Source organism: Semicossyphus pulcher, unplaced genomic scaffold (assembly GCF_022749685.1).
Source record: "Semicossyphus pulcher isolate SPU_LCO1_2020_fin unplaced genomic scaffold, fSemPul1.0.p SCAF_16, whole genome shotgun sequence".
Lineage (NCBI taxonomy): Eukaryota > Metazoa > Chordata > Actinopteri > Labriformes > Labridae > Semicossyphus > Semicossyphus pulcher.
Window position 1 is genome coordinate 3,526,470 of NW_027211670.1, and position 18,237 is coordinate 3,544,706.

At 40.2% G+C, this 18,237-nt stretch overlaps 1 protein-coding gene across 3 annotated transcripts in view; it reads left to right on the plus strand.

Annotated features, from left to right (window-relative positions):
• Window positions 1–14,278, plus strand: part of spata20 (spermatogenesis associated 20) — a 49,429-nt gene extending 35,151 nt beyond the window's left edge. For all 3 annotated transcript variants that reach the window (XM_069665050.1, XM_069665052.1, XM_069665051.1), the window contains one exon: window positions 12,204–14,278. In XM_069665050.1, coding sequence (XP_069521151.1) covers window positions 12,204–12,389 — 186 coding nt within the window. In that variant the 3' untranslated portion in view covers window positions 12,390–14,278. The remainder of the gene's footprint in view (window positions 1–12,203) is intronic.
• The last annotated feature ends 3,959 nt before the right edge of the window (window positions 14,279–18,237 follow it).

Here is an 18,237-nt window from a genome sequence, read left to right on the forward strand (position 1 = left end):
ACTAAACCAAATGAACAATACCATGAGCAATGGACGGTGGGATGACTGTCAGCCATTAGCACTAGATGGTGGCTCTGTCAATTGGCCCAACCCTAATTCACTATATTACCCAACTTCAGTGGACACCGTACCATCCCCCTACATTAACCTGCTATACATCCCATTCTAAAATAATGGCCATTATATGTATTATGACCCAGCGTGGCAGCCACAGGTCCTCTGGGACGCTTTCCAAATTCATGTGTCTGCCAAAATGTGTGCCCATTCAATCCAAAGAACATTTTTGAGATCATGCGCTGATATAGGAAGAAGAGGCCTTGGATCCCAATCAGCATTCTAATTCCCCTGCAATGTGTTCACAGAGGTTAAAGTCAAGGCTATCTGCAGGCCAGTCCAGTTCCTTGACCCCAAACCTGTCTAATGATGACTTTTAAAGATGCCTGATACACATAGACACAGTCTGGAGCAGCATCTGTTGACATAATTTTTTTTCAGATGGTCTTGAGCTGTTGAGCAGGCCAGTAATTATTTAATCTACAAGAGCTCTTTGGGGTTCGCTGCAGGGAGGAAGCTGCCTTAAAGATGGTGACATTGCTTGGGATTTAAGAAGAGTTTTAATAAATGTTGTAGGGGGAGATCCAAGCAGCACGTAAGCAGCAATATTTTCAAGTTTATATCGGTTTAGATATGAGACCAATAATGTTCCTAGACAACTAGAGTGGTGGGGTCATTTCTGGACATTGAGCATTAACATTTTGTCTCATGGAAATAATTTTGACTTTGAAGAATGTAAATTGTTCCCACATTTCAGTGAACAGTGTCTCTGTAAGGGTTGTGGATAGTGGAATCTAATCTAGAGTTGACAAGAGTACTTTACCGTTGCTTATATTTTCATTAATGATTTTGGAGAGAAAAGACTTTAATTGTCTTTATTGTAGTCACTGTGTCTGTTCTTGTAGATTTCATGCTGAACTTGAAGTTTAGTTTACTTCCTGGCGACACTCTCTCTTTCACCAAACAACCATTGTAAAGATAGGAGAGGAGGAGGTCTCTTCTTTAAGAGAAGAGAGAGTCATTTGAAAGCATCTGTGGAGGGAAGCATCGAGGAATCCGTAACAAGACCCCGGAGACATGGGAAGAGTTAGCAGTGGGATAGCAATGGGATAGAAAGAAGGAGACGGATGGAGGTAGAGAGCCCACTCAGAGGCTAACTAGCATTGGTAACGACACGGTGGCGAGGAGGATTGAAGGCGAGCAGCCTCAGCGTCCTCCTCAGCGACCTTTGACCTCCCTCACTTCCATCTGCTGCTTTGTTACTCCTCTTCTCCTTTCTCCCCTCAATTACATCCCAGTTCTCTCATCAAAGGCTGCATTTGTTCCTTCATAGTAATGTGTGCTAGAGATGAATTCTTTTCTGTCCAGAGAGTAGAGCCCAGGTTGATTGACAGTGTCGGAAAGATCCCAGATGGTTTCTGTTGCATGAAAATGCTTTCCAGGCAGATTGTAATAGATTCAGAAATCCACTCATCCTCTTTCTCCTTATTTTTATTTACTCATCATTACATCATTTAATATGCAACCATATTGACTCCAATATTGATCTCACTCCATTCTTCCTACACTTGCTAATCTGAAATGTTACATATCTTTACATTTAGTGATTTCTTTCTGGTAGTTCCACCATGTGTCTGAACATCCATAAATCTCTGGGGGAGGTGCATGTACTCTCTGGATCCAGCAGAGAGTGGACAGCTGTAGCGTTGTTGCTGCAGATATAATCCTTTCCATGTGATCGTATCATGTGTGTACATGTCTGCTGCGGCTGCGACGCTCCATGCCTATCCACATCTCAACTTGGTAAATAAAACCCATGCTTAACAGATAAGACTCCTGTGCACATCTATATATACACACACACACACACACACACACACACACAGTAACAGATGCTGATGTGTTTTCCTTACTCTGTTGCTCTCTCTTTATGTCTATTTGGCTGTCAATGTTTTCCCTCTGATATAATCAGGGATGTAGCCACACTGTAAACCCGGATTTGATTTATAATTAAACTTTTGAATTGTCTTTTATGTTTTGTAAAAAAAAAAACAGTTTAATTACTAAAGTAAATTAGTTGTTTGAACTATTCAGCTCAAATGTACACTTTAATAATCATGTGAAGCAGAGATAACTTAGCATGTTAAGTTTCTGTACGAGAAGGGAGGGGCTCAATCGTACTTCTGCCTAGCAACAGGTCATAGCCAATGACTGTGGTCCGAGGGTTGTGCAGAGTGCGGAGTCTGCTCCAGTGGCCCATCATGCATCGTGTCCTATCATGCTTTGTGCTGGACTGGACTTCTGATTTCTCTAGTTGTTGTGTGTGTTTTGAACAATGACTGTATATATAGATGGACGACGCATCTCCATCTGCTCCCATTGTACGAAAGGGATGCCAAAATAGCCCCTGTGATAGGCGCTGCCATTTTGCGATGGTGACGTCATTTGGAGCCAGAGTCTGCTCAGTAGAGATCGGCAGGTGGCAGCGTCGTAGCCACTCCCGCTAACCAAAACACAAACTTAACTCACAGAAAAAACAGCAAAGATCTCGCTCGCCGGCATGTTTAAAGTCGAGCTGAAACGGCATTTCGAGAGTATCTAGCTTCCGTATCGTGACGTATTTCCGAGTGAAACAGGACGTGCACGCGGGACATATCATTGGAGGGATTTGATTTGATCGTTGAGAAGTGGGCGTAGACAGACGTTCTCCACAGCGCAGTAGCTAGCTAACTGACCAAGCGTTCTTGGTGCTCTGCGGCTAAATGTTGCAGATTGATTGGTTGAAATTGTTTCTAGCCTACGTAAGCACACAGGATTTCTTTTTTTTACAGGAAGAAAAAATGATCGGATTTTGATATAAGAATACGAAGAAATGGATTTTCTGTGGCCTATATTGTCAAATAGATGCACAATATTACCGGGGATGTGATCTCAAAGGATTAAAATGACATTTTTCATTTCACCTCGACTTCAACAGCAGAATAGCTTCTCTGTGTTATTTAATGCCATTTTATTTTAGACTTTGTTTGCACCATGACAGAGGGGAGCATTTAATTACACTAGCTGTACTGTATTCTGTATAGGCAATGAAGCACTAATGTCACCTGTAGTACGAGGTATTACAGGGTTAACACTGCAAAATCCATTCCAATGAGACATTGGAGTGTGTGGTTAATTTTCTTGCCTTCACTCTTGATGAAGTAGAATGTATCTGCTACAAGAACAATAAAATCCTAAGTAAATAAATCACAAGAAAATACATTACTAATATTAACAAATGATTTTATGTGTTTAATATGTTAAATTTAAGTAAACTAATGATTTTGAGAAAAGACGACTAATGTAAGCTTGTTTTGTCACTGCATCTAATACAGGTTCTTTGTTTCTGTAACTAATCGTCATACGTTTTACATGGTAAATGGACTGTATTTATATAGCACTTTTCTAGTCTTTGCAACCACTCAAAGCTGCTTTTACACTACATGTCCCATTCACCCATTCACCCATTCACACACACATTCATACACTGATGGGAGAGGCTGAGAACTGGGGATCGAACCACCGACCTTCTGACGGGTTTACACGCAAATTTCTAGTGAAGTCAACTGACTCAGGCTAAGAGTTCCATTTTACCTTTCATATCTCTTTGAAACTTCCCCTAATTAGGATATAGACGGGAAAAACACAAGTAATTCATTTTAAAAACATTTATAAATATAAAAAGAAATAAAAATAAGAGCATAAACAGATGTTATACTTTAACAGTGTGTTTGGCCATAAATAGCTAAAATCTCATCAGCAGTCGTAAATATGAATGCCAAGTCTCAAGTTGCTTTTACACATGACACACATTTTTTCCAATGAACACCCTGTTGAGCTTTCTCTGTACTGTATCTGATTCTCTACATGCAGTATAGTTTGCATATCCTAACTACTTAAAATGTACAGTATATCCTCAAACTAACAATTTGCGTTTTCTTTCTTCTTGGTCTAATGCATATCATGATCTCCAGCTTCCTCACTTGATCCTTTATGTAAATCTGCCATGTTGGAGGGCTTTATACTATGTGCGTTACTCGGATAGATAGAGTTAAAAATATAAATCCTTTCATTTATGTTAGCTTTACCGCTGTTCAAATAGCCTACTTAATATTGACTTATTGTTTATATATATATATATATCTGACAATGACAATGAAACAGACATCTGCATGTTAGTTCAGCTAACAATCCGTTCTAGATCAAAAATTAAACTTGAGACTAATTACCTTGACGCGGTGTCATGAAACCCTCGAATGCATCATGATCGATCTGAACTCCGTTCAACAAACAAACATTTTATAAGTTGTTTTCTTGTCCTCTTGAGGGCCCGATCAGACAGAACACGTTTTAGTAGCTGGGGGCGGCATTATTGTCATTATTTTCAATGAGAAGGACGCTTTTTGCTCTGTGCTTTTGTGTTGCAGAACGCCTCGCGTTTCTCCTCTCTGTGCGGCTGTATAAACTCTGTCAGTTTACAATATAACGGTTAGGTTAATGACAGCTGTGATTGGGTGGTTGCCTTAACAACAGTCGAAAAAAGCGCGAGCGAGCAAAAAAGGCAGTGCGGTATGCCTCGCGTTTTACAGCCTGCAAAACACGTTCTTTCTGATGGGGCCCTGAGGACAGACCTGACAAAGCTTCATTTTGACCTTTTACTAATCTGCATCAAGATGTTGAAATTTCGACAAAGACAATACGATACAGGCAACCAATGCAGAAGTTTAAAAACAAATTATCACATGTTCAATTATAATTGCTATTTTATGTAACATTACATTAATTCAGGGTTTTAGGTTATTTTAGATGGTTCAAAATCTAAAAAGTTTTTTTTAAATAAAAAGCTTTGAGTTACCCGTTATTATCCAATGTTCTTTTCCTTCTCAGATATGTTTTCCTCCCAGTGTAAGTGAAGCATCATATACTTTATGAGTATGCTGTACTGTCATTAAAAGACACCATATGTCTGTGTACACATTAAAATAACAGGATATAAGATGTGGTCTAGTGCACAGATGACTCCTAGGTGTTATATAACAGCCCTCATGTTCCAGCTGGTCATACTTTCACACATGACGAGACTCAGCATCTCTACACCTGGTTGACTTTGCTTCCAGTCATGAGTTGGGGAAAAAAAGTTTTTCAATCTTATTTCCTAATCTGACCTGCTGTGAGACTTTGAGATAATGAAACACCTTTTCTCGGAGTCCAACTGTCTCTAATCTAACACCTACAGAAAGTGGCTAGTGGTTCTCATAGGTCATTTCTGTTCATCAGCTTTTCAGAAACTTGACCCTGACTGTAATACTATGACCACCTGGAAAAAGAAGCTTAGGTCTGGGGCAGGAAATTAGTCGAACAATCGGCAGTAATTTCACTTCATTTATTTTGAGTTAGAGAATCTTATCACCATTTTGTGAAGCATATAGTTGTAAATATAAAGAAGCTGTTCTCCTTTTTTAACAACCCTGGCTAAAGTTGATTATGTACTGTAAGGAAACATTGCTGTGGAAGTTCTTTTCAATGAGTTACACTCCGAGCCAAATGAATGAATGAGTTCGTTATTAGATAGAATTGTGTCACACTTGTTCAAGCCTTATCTTTCTTCATTATGCTCATTGACACATCTCAGGGACACATATTTGCTGTTTTTCCCAGACAGCACGGTATTGGCTCTACTTCACAACCTACTCATAACTGGTACTAATACTTTCTCTACTTTATCTTCCACTGCAGGTAGTTATTGCTCACTAAAGGCTGGGTTCTTAGGTAAGCATCTTAATGACGGCACATGAAACAGCCGAGTGTTGCTTGTTTTTGTGTCTATAATGCACAATAAACACAGACCCAAGTCTATGTCATGTAATATATTCAAATAAAACAAATGTCAGTTTGTCTGAAAAAACATCTGTGAGAAATACATTTTTTATGTTGTAGGTGTTTTCTTAACATGGAGTACTTCACAGTACGTGACAAAAAAAGGTGTTGGGACTCAAACTGCCTAAACTCCTATAAGTAACGACCTCACAATAACCAGAGATTAGTAACTTTTGACTGGATACCAGGTTGGTTGTTTCCTGAAATATCATCTTTTCTTTGTAGCCAGTGCCACAGCCACATTCCTCTATTGTTATACCCCTTTTGGCCACTGAAGTATCTAAATACATACTTTCCCAATCTGGATATTTGGTAATGGTAATATGTCAGATTTGATCTCTCTAACATGTTTAACTTGACATGACTTTTACCACTTGAGCAAACGAGAATTCCCTTTCATCTTAAACGCAACAGAAGCTGATGAAGTGTGTCGTATGATGAAGTAGGTGTCAGGGACTGACTGAGGAGAAGGGCTGTTAATTCTCAGACACCAGAGCATGCTCACATCTCACTGCAGACAATTGTGATTTAGATGAGAGTCTCCTGTGGAGGTTGTCAGCAGCTAAAACCTGATGCTCTGCTTGACAAAGGACAGAGCGCACCACTAGAACAGGCTCCCCTTCTCACTCCCATGGTCAGCCCAGAAGCTACAAAGACATCTGTGTGTTTTTATTTTCTTTTTTCCTTGAGGTTGCAATGAGAGTGTGGTTATACTTTATATTAAGGTTCCAATTTACAGTGATGTAGTTGCTTTTTAGCATGCATAAAAGTACCATGTCTCTTTATTATTCAGCACCTAATGACTTCATCTGTCTGACCAGATTCTACAACTGATACGCCGTTTATGAAGAGTTTCCCCCAAATAGCCTCCTTGTTGTTCATTATTAATAGTAAGTTAAGAAGTTGTTTAAAACATGTATAATGATTTAAATATATATTTCTCTCTATTATAAATGGTAAATCATGGTGAATGGCCTCAACACTGTTAAACACGTTCATGCAGTAGGAATTGATACATGCTTTATAATGTCTAGTAAAGGGCCAGTATGCTACTTTAATGCATACTTATTTCCAACTTGTTAATGGTGAATATGTGAACCTTTCAGTGTTTTTTCTAATTGATATTGTAAATAAGAAATATTTTTGACAGTTAAAATTGTAACCTTTGAACTTTAATTTTCAACAACAGCAGCTTGATTAAGTGTTTTATATTTCAGTGTAAGAACATGTCCTTGACATCTGGCTTTATGTTTTTAAATTCTTGGGTTTCTTTGTCTTCCCTCCTGATAAGTGTTGCCAGGCTAATATTTCACTCCCGTGCTCCCGCCTCACCCTCCTCCTCCTCTCTCTTCTGGTGAATTTTCACTTGACGAGTGAAGCTGATAGTAAAGTTGGTGTCAGTGGGTGACTGACAATGTGTTTGGCACATTTGGCCCGGCTTCATTGCCTCCCTCTATCATCCAAATTTTGTGTCAATGTGTGGGTCTGTTTCTGTCCTGAGGCGGCGGACCAGATGCCAGGTTGTTATGATGACTGAACAGGTTTGTGTTTGTGTGTGTTTGTGTGTGTGCGTAAGACAAAGCAGAGTGAGAGGGACAGAGTAGAAGAAAACCCTCTCCTGCTTGGCTTCAGAAGGCAATGGTGCAGCCACAGGCATCACTCCGCCTCAGATATGATAGTAGCTCTCAGATTTGTGTGTGTGTTTGTTTTGTTTCTTTTGCTCTACATAGCTGATGGTCGGCCTAAGAGTTGTGTGGGTTCTAGTTGGATTAGAAAGTGTGTGATGTGTGAGAGTTTTTTTTGTTACTGTCAACACAGGTACACTGTGTTCTTTGAATGTGTCTAAGCTGGGCTGGTTTGGCAGAGTGAGAGAGGGAGAGTGGGAGGGAGCTGTCAGTGTGGGGACACATTAAGTGTGTGTGTGTGTGCACCTAGATGTGTGTGTTTCAGGGTTGCCCAATGTATAAGGGGATTAACCCTGTAGGAGTTAGACTAGGTTGTCATGTGTAGCCAACTGTGCTATCTGCTACAGCTTCACACACACACACACACACACACACACACACACACACACACACACACACACAACCACAGCCAAACACATTTTGTAGAACACAGAATGTAGGACCCCGCATTTTGCATTGACTTTATCACATTCACAAGCCTTGTATAGACATTCACACAATGCTTCTCCCCGTCTCTATCCATTGCTCGCTTTCTCCATCACTCATATACACGCAGTCGTCCTCTCCAGGCCCCAGGGGGGGTGCAGATAGTGTTGTTGTAACACAGACAGACTACAGTGTGACCTTAACGTTGAGGGTGCGTGGCTTGATGTGGTCTGGGCCTAGCGAGGGACTGAATGAAGCTGACAAGTAAGAAGAGGAGTCAGGACAGAGAGGAAAAGGTTCAGCTTGGCAGGGAAATCCTACTTCTGTCTCCATAGCAACAGTCACACCATTATGACCACAGTCCTTCACACTCCTTCAAGGCTTCCTCTATTTGTGTGTGTGTGTGTGTGTGTGTGTGTGTGTGTGTGTGTGTGTGTGTGTGTGTGTGTGTGTTTGTGTTTTACAGCATTAAAAATGTTTACACTCAACACTCTAAGGCAATCTATGTGAATCCATAGTTTTCTGTTTCAGGTTATTTATTTCCTCTGCTGTCTCCGATAAGTGTCCTACAGAAGATAGAAAGTCACAACATCACCGTTGTCATATTAGGAGGAATGTATTTATCAGGCAGCTGATGTAGTGTTAGAAACCCACACACCTCAGTGCAGTGGAGACTTCAACAGCAGGAGACACCCAGCACAGCTCATTGACAGTTTCTTGACATTAGAAGTGCAGATGGCTTCCGTCACAAATGAGCATCTAAATGGCTAAGCGGAGCACTTGGGGCACATTAAGACAACTTCTCATTGTGCACATGAGGCTCATCGAGACAAGATGGAGAGGTTGCAAACAATTTTCCTGTCCACCTGGGTGAATGCTGGCAGGCAGTCCTGGAAAAAGGAGGAGTGTCTGGTCTAATAGAAAATATTGTCTAATGGCCCAGGGCAGATTCAGGATGAGGGCAGGAACATGTAGAGTTAGCGGTACCTGATGCCCACTGTTGTATCCTCTTGGTATGAAGTGATTCTGATGAGTCACAGTGGATGGAGTGGGTTACAGATGAGCGGTGTCATAGCTCATGTGGATGTTACTTAGACATACCACCTACCTAGACATTGTTGTAGACCCAAGTAAACCCCTTCATGGAAACGGTATTCTCGAATGGCCTCTTTCAGCAGGATAATGCGCCCTGCCACGCTGCAATATTGGTTCAGGAATGGTTTGAGGAACACAACAATGAGTTCAAGGTGTTGACTTGGCCTCCAAATATCCTACATCAGTCCAATTGAGCATCTGTGGGATGTGCTGGACAAACAAGTCTGATCAGAGGAGACGCCACCTCGCAACTTGATAACCTGATAACGTCTTGGTGCCAGATACCGCAGCACACCTTCAGAGGTCTCGTGGAGTCCATGCCTCGATGGGTCAGGGCTGTTCCGCTGGTTAAATGGGGTCCTACACAATATTAGCCAGATGGTGATAATGTTACGGCTGATCAGTGTATATATTCTAAAACTGATATATAATCTCGCTGTTTACTTAGGAGGCATGACAGCTCATGTTTTACTTCTGCTATATCCATGTAAACAAAACAGTTGCATTGTATCTACAATGATTATGTGTTGGGTTTTAAGTGCTATCACAATGCACATGACCTCAAGTTAATACTGTGTTTGAATGCACCTTGTATAGACACAATGTTTAAGTCTCCAACCATGGTAGCGTATTTCTAAGTCTTTGCTTTGAAGTAAATGTTTACAATAACAAGCTAACATGCTGACAATGGCAATGCTCACATACTGATGTAACATACTGATGTAACATTAGCTAAAAAGGATTCATTACCTTGGAACCATGAGTGTACATGATTTCATGCAACCTATTCAAGGTATTTCACTTACATGGTCAAACATTCAGTTTTTGTTTACATATTAGGAAAGCTCTACAGTTATATGTACAGTTTTAAAGTTTTACATTTTACATTTACTATTGTTTTTGTCTAAATTAAGGGCCCACCTTCTTGACATAAATCAAAGTATTTCTTGACGCACCTTTTGTTTGGTCAAAGGTGACCACGTGGCTCCGGTGCTGATAGCGTGATTTATATTTCAATCCATTTATTGATAACAGAAACAAAAGTGGCTAATAACTCAAAATAACACACCACCTCTCTGTGCGCAACACCTCTGCCATGCAGTACTTTTAAATGAACTCGTATTCACAGTGCTACCCAGAGCTCAACACAAAACACATCAGGGCTCCAACAGTGTTTTCTAATAAAACTCATTAAAACAATTCTTTTAGATACTTTTCAACTATGGATACGTTATTTTCATAAGAAAACAGAGCTGATAGAAAATTATTTTTCTGTTAAATGATCTTGTGTGTCTTCTGTTGTTTGATGGACCTGGCTTCAATTATCAGTGATAAAGGCGAGCATTGGCATAGGCAGATTATAGCACAGAAATCTTTTTTGATGTACACTGTGTCTAAATTATTTGGAGATTTAATTAAGTAGGTGACACATACATTGCAGGAAATTGTGTCTGTGATTATCAACCAAGCATGCCCTCAGTATTTATTTACCCTTAAATACAGTGACCTTTATCCCATCATAAGCTGGCATTCATGTCAGTCGTTTCTGGCAGAACTTAAGATGGGCTGTATCAGCAGACCTCTCTCCCTATTCTGTCTCTCTGTCTGCTCCTCCACCTCATTCCTTTTGTCACTTCTGTCTGCGCCCGTTGTTTGTGTTGTCATTTCTCACTCCGATGTGAACCAGGGGTGCAGAGCCAGGAGGAAATCACATGTTTGACAGGGAGTTGCCTTAGGGATGGACAGGGCAGCCCTCTTTAGTTTCGCTCAGTTGCCTGTCCAAGAGCACAAACACAAGCATAAAAACATACACGTGCACAGAAACACACATCCACAAGCTTGTCAATAGTGTCACACATTTGAATTATTCAGTTTACATGTGAAATGCATCACTGGTGCAGAATTTGCATCGGGGTCTTTTTGAGGGCCACCTCTGCTTCAGGCGAACCACACTATCATTCACTATTAAATGTTATCTAGAGGGGTTACGTTTGTTTGTGTAACTGCTCACTATCAAAACCAGGGCTATCTCTTGCTAGAAGCTCTAATAATCCTAAATAATTAAAATATGAATATTAATGGGCGCTGTTTACCTCAGTTGGTAGAGCAGGCGCCCATGTACAGAGGCTACAGTCCGCAGGCTCGACTCCCGGTCTGCCGATCATTCGATGCATGTCATCCCCCACTCTCTACTCCCAATATTTCCTGTCTATCTTCAGCTGTCCTATAAATGAAGCCAAAGGCCAAAGAAAGAATCTTTAAAAAAAAAAATAATAATTTAAATTTAAATATGAATATTAACATTCACATTTAGTGACTGGTCTGCTGCCAAAATTGAATTCCAATCTCTCAAGCCATCTCCAGAAGAAGTCACTTATTTGTTTAGCTAATAAACAGTTCTGAGGATACATACATTGCATTTTCATTCCACGTATTTCAACTCAGTAAAGAAACTCAAATGCAAGCTATGTGTTCAGGCACACAGTGAACCGGTGCTCTATAGCCCAGCGACTGAGATAAAGAGTATGTATGTGTGTTTGTAAGTGTTACATTTGGGGAACAGTGGAGAGAACTGTGTGGCTGGCTAGCTAACCTAGAAAAACTGAGCACTAGCACTTTCAGCTAATTAGGTAGCAAAATGTTTGCTGACAATCAGCTATCTTACGTATGCTTCAGTCGTCATAATAGTATTTAATTTTCATGTTTGTGTCTTTTGTTTTTAAGAAACACGCAGGAATATATTTTTAGATGTATGTGATTTTTTTTTTTATGATATGTCGGATAAACTAAAAAAAAAAAAGCCTACGCTTCCCAACTTTGTTCGTTTTTTTACACTTTTGTTTGTTTAACTGCACCTCTATGTATCTCATCAGTTTTGGTCTCATTTTGTCTCATACCTTTTGGCAGATTCGGGGCTGTGGACTGTAATGGTACAAAAACAAACAAAAGAAAAGTTTATTTTAACATATTAAACTGACTACCTTTTTTCATTTCCCCCTCCTTTGCCCCTCCTTCCCTCTTTTGCAGGTTTTGATACTTATTGACAACGAAGCAGACAGTTTCCTGAGCCAGCATTTGCCTATGCTTTCCTCCATGACCCAGCAGGGTGGTGTTGCCACTGCCTACGTCTGCCAGGACTTTACCTGTTCTCTTCCTGTCACAGAGCCCCAGGAACTACGCAGGCTGCTTCTGGACGGGACCACGGAGAACTGACAGAGATTCATTAGGAGTCTTATAATCTTCATAGACTGCACTCTCCCGATATGCAGCCTTAGCCTAGCTCAATTCTGTGGCTCAGAGGGGCTTTGCCATAAATGAATGCCAATGGTTAAAAAGTTGATATCCTACATGGATGGAAATACGATACTTCTTTTCAAACATTAAACTCCAACCTTCTCCTTTTAGAAAGACCGGCTAAGTATAACATCAAATGTCAAAACAGTAGATTAGTAGAGTCATAATGTATGTCCTTATAAAGAATTACACACAGGAGAAGTTGCAGCCTTCCGAAAATACACAGCACTTTCAAAATATGTCCTTGTTTCACTGTTGGAACAGAAATAAATTCTGAGTAGAGTGTAACCTATGTACACTAGGATAAATTGGACCGAAAGAGTTTCACGGATGAACCAGTCCGCCCTGCTCTCGTCTCCTAGCCCTGTGTTCAAGCTCCCACATTCATGTCACATGGATGTTACAGTGGACGCCTGTATGCCTGTGTATTTCTTTTTGAGTGTATAAGAAAGGTGGTTTGCAGGTTTGTATGCATCCCTGTACATGCTTTTGCTTTTGCGTGTATGCATATGATTTTATTTGTATTCATGTCAGTGCACTGTGCACTCTGTATCATCTGCTTAAACTGTTTGCTATCATGCATTCAGCAGAAAAGGATTCCTATCTGTAGACTTGAATGCCATGTCTTTGGTCTTGAGTTTTAGACAACAAAAATACAAAGCACACAGCCCTGAGTAATAAGGTTATTTCCCTTATTTGCTCTGTCAATTTCATTTTTAAATTGGATGCTTCCTTTTGGTTTTAAATTGTTATGCTCTGGGGTACACCTGTTAGGTACACTAGGTTGATTCAAATTCAAGATGGGAAAATACAAGCAGGAATCGAGTGAATGTGCCCAAGCAGCAGGATTTTCTCATTTCTCTTACAATAGATAGATACCCATTGTTCAGACAGAAACCAACTGTTGTGTGTTCTTTTCCTTGTCTCTTCCCCCCGCAGGCTAAATAAAGGTATTGTTAACTCTGTGACTGTGTGTTGTAGTAAGAAGTGACTCATGGGAGAATAGGTGTACATGTTGTGTGTATGAGAAAGAAAGAGAGACAGATGGACTACTGATGTTGAAGTGAGGGAGTGTGTCTCTGAGGGTCCTGCTCCAGTCTCTTGAAGTAAAGTAAAAGAAGGAAGGAGAAACAGAAAAACGTGATATTGCCATCATGACACTTGGTCTGCCTTTTATGCCTCACGTTGAGAGGCCAAATCAATCGCCATCTTATCCACCAGTGTATTGCAACAACACCGTGACCATTTGCTGTATTTACTGTTGCTTTTTTGCTCTCCCTTTACTTTTGATCCTCCGCTCCCCTCCTCTCCCTTTTGACTAGCAAGGTCCTTGTTGCTTTAAGACTTAGGAAAGTCATTTTGGCAGACGGCTGTTTCTGTGAAAGAATAAAATGGCTAAGAGAGAAGAAGAGGAAACGGGGCCAGAAGAAAAGAGGTGAGCTACAGAGACAGGCAGGGATAGCAGAGAGGTTGAGGGATCATTTGGTTCTGTTTCAGCTCGTGTGTTGCAACCTCCCTTTTTCTCAACCTGTCAGAATGTGGAAGTCACCTTTTGGCACATTTTCTAGCATTTCCATTGCATTCCTCCAACTTCTTACCTCCCCCCCTCTCATCTGTGTCTCACCCTTTCATTTTCAGGGGTTCAGACCCCTCTATCTTGGCTGACAGACACACATGTCTCTCCCTCCCAGTACCTCGGCTGTACTTAAGCTCTGTTAGCATTTTAGAATGGCTGTCTCCTAATGTATTCAATCTGTCTCCTCACAAGTCTGATCACACCATTTGTTATCCCCCTTTGTTATGTTTGAATGATGCTTTATAAATAAACTTGCTTAATTTAAATTAGTACTGAAATTGCTGTGTGACCCACTGTGTGCCACAGATTGCTAGGAGATAACGTTATTTGTACACTTTTCATAGAAACAAACACAAAACAACTAAAAAGGAACAAATGAGATAATGATAAATAAAACTATTATATTACTGATATGTGCTTTGAGCTCAAAGCTAACTCCAGCATGGCAACATGCTCCTAATGACAATCTAATGTGCTGATGTTGAGCAGGTATAAAGTTCATAAGTTTCACAATCTTAGTTAGGCATGCAAACTTCATGATAATGCTAATTAGTTATTTGGATACATGTCAGGGAATTAAGGATATCTTAATCAAATATTATGACATGCCATCCAAATCTGTTATAATAGTCTAGACTAGACACTAGAGGTGTAGAGCAGACTGCTTAACACAGATAGGGACTAGTTTAATGTGAGAAAGGGAAAGCATGTAAACAGAAAAAAATCATTGGTTCCCAATTGACCCGTAATGTACGCAAGCACATTTTGTTAGTGAACTTTTATTAGTGTTATTTATAAATACAACTTGTCTGTGTGGCATTTTTTTGTGTAAAATAGCTCCAAGTGTCTGAGTGCCATTATTTGTTATATCAAATTTAAGAAAGTATCAACTTTTTTCTATGTGTATGGAGTGGATATATCTCATTTAGCAATTTATTTTATTTGGAAGTTGGGTAAATATGTGTGTGTGATGTAATCTCAAAATGATTTGGATTGGACTTTTATTGTTGCAAGACTTGCTTACTTACTTGCTTTCACTGTATGTCTTTGTGTCCGTGCATGATGTTATCTCATCATGATATTCTGGTTTGGGAACATTGTTCAGTCATGTCACAGTCCTTGCGTTTGGATTGTTGGGATGGACAGTAACAAAGTAAATTTACTTGAGTATTGTACTTTAGTACATTTTTTGAGTATCTGTACTTTACTTGAGTATTATTTTTTGGGGAAACTTTTACTCCACTACATTTCTGTGAATGAAAGCTACCTTTGCTCTGAAGTCAGCTGATGAATTTTCTTTTCTTTTCTAAAATCCGAAGTTCGTGTAGTTCTGCGTGTGGTAAGTAGTCTTACCTCATGCGTCTCAATGGTTGAACGTAGAGCAAACGCAGAGCAAACGTCACTCGTGTCAGGCAGTTCATTTAGTGGTGGGAAGGATGGCTATGGCAGAGAAGGATGACGATTCACCCATATATTCTTGACTACACTCCTGTACTGTGAAAATACAAAAACAAGATTTTTTTAAAAAGTACTTTGAATACTTAAGTATTGTCTCTCTCCCTCTCTCTCTGTCTCGCTCAGTCTCTGTCTCTCTGTCTCTCTCCCACTCTCTCTCTCGCCCTCTCTCTCTCTCTCTCTCTCTCTCTCTCTCTCTCTCTCTCTCTCTCTCTCTCTCCCCCTCATATTAATGCAGCTCATTAACTCTGTATCTTCTGGTCCCATTAACATTACTAACCATATATCTTCCCAGGAGTTCTTGTGCTCCCTTGTCTTGAAGGTTCCTGGGGATCGTTGCTGCAGACCACCTGCTGCTGTGGACCTGCTCGACTGCAACAACTACTAACATCAGCCTTCCCCATAGTATCATTATTGTTGCTGCTAATGCTAAATAGTAGACCTGTTGACTTCAACTGTTACAATTACGATTACCTCAGCCTTTATCATTACTCTGCTTCTCGCGCTAATTTATTTTTTGCTAATCTTCACACTAGTCTACCACTATTATCGGCATTGTAACCATAAGTATGTATTACCTGTTGTTGTTGTTGTTGTTGTAACAAGAACATATGTTGTCGTTGCTCTCTTTGCCTGTCTCTATCCTGCATCTCCTTCTATCCCATGTTCGGCCCATCCAGTCACGGCAGATGGCTGTTCAACATGAGTCTGGTTCTGCTCGAGGTTTCTGCCTGTTAAAGGAAGTTTTTCCTTCCCAATGTGCCGAATGTTGCTAAGTGCTACTCATGGTGGATTGATGTTGGGCCTCTCTTTGAATAACATAACAAAGAGTCGGTCTAGACCTGCTCTTTCTGTAAAGTGTCTCGAGATAACTCTGGTTATGATTTAGCGCTATACAAATAAAAATTGATTGATTGATTGATTGATTGATTTGATTAAGTATTTTTATGAGCTCCAGTACTTTAACTTAAGTAATAATTTGACTGAGCAACTTTCCATTGCATTGGAGTAATATTTGACCAGGAGTATCTATACTTTGACTCAATGAAGTTGTGTACTTTGTCCACCACTGGTGGATTGAAGCAAGTTTTGGAAATGCAAGGCTATCTAAGGTTGAGTGTGTGCTATTGTACTTTCCAACAGATATGGCTGCTGTGTTTCAGTCGATCAGGGTGATAATGAGGCCACAGGGGGCTGAGAACAGCGACACACCAATTTCAAGAGGAGGAACATCCAGAGGCGTAAGGGGGATACTTTGGGAGATATGGAGGATCTTATTTTACTCTTATATCACCTCACATAAAAATGGTGCATCTCAAAAACCTTTCACAACTTTCATGTGAGTCAGTTTTGTATGCTTTAAACGAAAGTGCATTGTGTTTGTTTGTATGTATGTGAGAACATTATAGAATATAGCAATAAATCTGAGGTATGTGCTCACTCTAGTGCGTGTTTTGTTTGGTTCTTTGGGTATGTCTGTGTGATAGTGTCAGAGTCAGATAGTTATACCACCACCTGTGCCTTTCTGATAAGCCCAAGAGACTCCAACAGAAAAATCAATACCCCTGCTCATCACCCCAGTCTGAAACCTTGGTAATTAAACTCAGACCACCCACAAATACAGATACACATAAAGCAGGGAAACAAGTAAGGGAGTCCTTTGTTTCCAAATGTCTCGATGTACCATACTTTCTGTTGATCTGGTGTGATCAGAGGTGTGGCCACACGTGTCATGGTGACCTTCTCTTACTTGTAGCAGCATTCTCCATTCGCAATACAACTACTAAAAACAGACAGACAGGCATTGTATTCTCACTTTTTTCATTAGCGTCAAATATTTGTCAAATAAATGTTTTGGGCAGCAGGGACCTTTCTGTGTGGAGTTGGCATGTTCTCCTTGAGCATGCTTTTGTTCTCTCCACTTACTCTGGTTTTCTCCCAAAGTCCAAAGACTTGAGCGGTAACAGACACAGCATCACAACAAACAGATAACAACATGTATTTGCACAGCATTATCCACGGCATTAGTGTATTGGTGTGTTTATGTGTTTCACCCCTTTTTCTCACTATCCTAATCTCTCTGTCTCTCCACCTTTTCACCAACAATGTATGGTCCATAACAGAAAGGGGAGTGCAGCATTGTTGAATCATGGCTAAGACTATTGGCTGCAACATTATGTCAAAGGCAGTCATGGAAAGCAGAGTGCATCCAGACAAACAATGATGGCCAGGTTGGAGGTGGAGAGATCACAGAGTTGTTGACACAGTGTTTCTACATGAGAAACACAGAATTCCCAACTTGAAATGTCGACACAGACGGTGTTTTCATGTTTTTCAGGCCTTTACGTTTAGCTACATGCAGTTCTGCTCATGTAATGACTTTGATACTTTGAGCCTTGATAATTGTCTTGTCCTCTGGTCTCATGCAGCGAAAAGTAAATATAAATATCTGATTTCCATCTCTAGATTTATCGAGATGTTTTTGTTTTAACATCACCATTTACTTCCTATCATGTTTTAATGTATTGGTGCATGTACTTGTAGTTCAGTGCTGAAAATAGCCTTTAAAATTTAAAGATAAAGAAATCCCCTTTTACATTTCTGTGGAATCTTTGTCTGAGAGAGTGTGTGTAGGTTTCTGTTGCCTCCATCATGACCAACATGTCAGTTTATGATACCTGGTTAATAGCAAGTTAGTTCACTTCCCCCTCAGGGCTGTGTGCAGGCGACAACAGG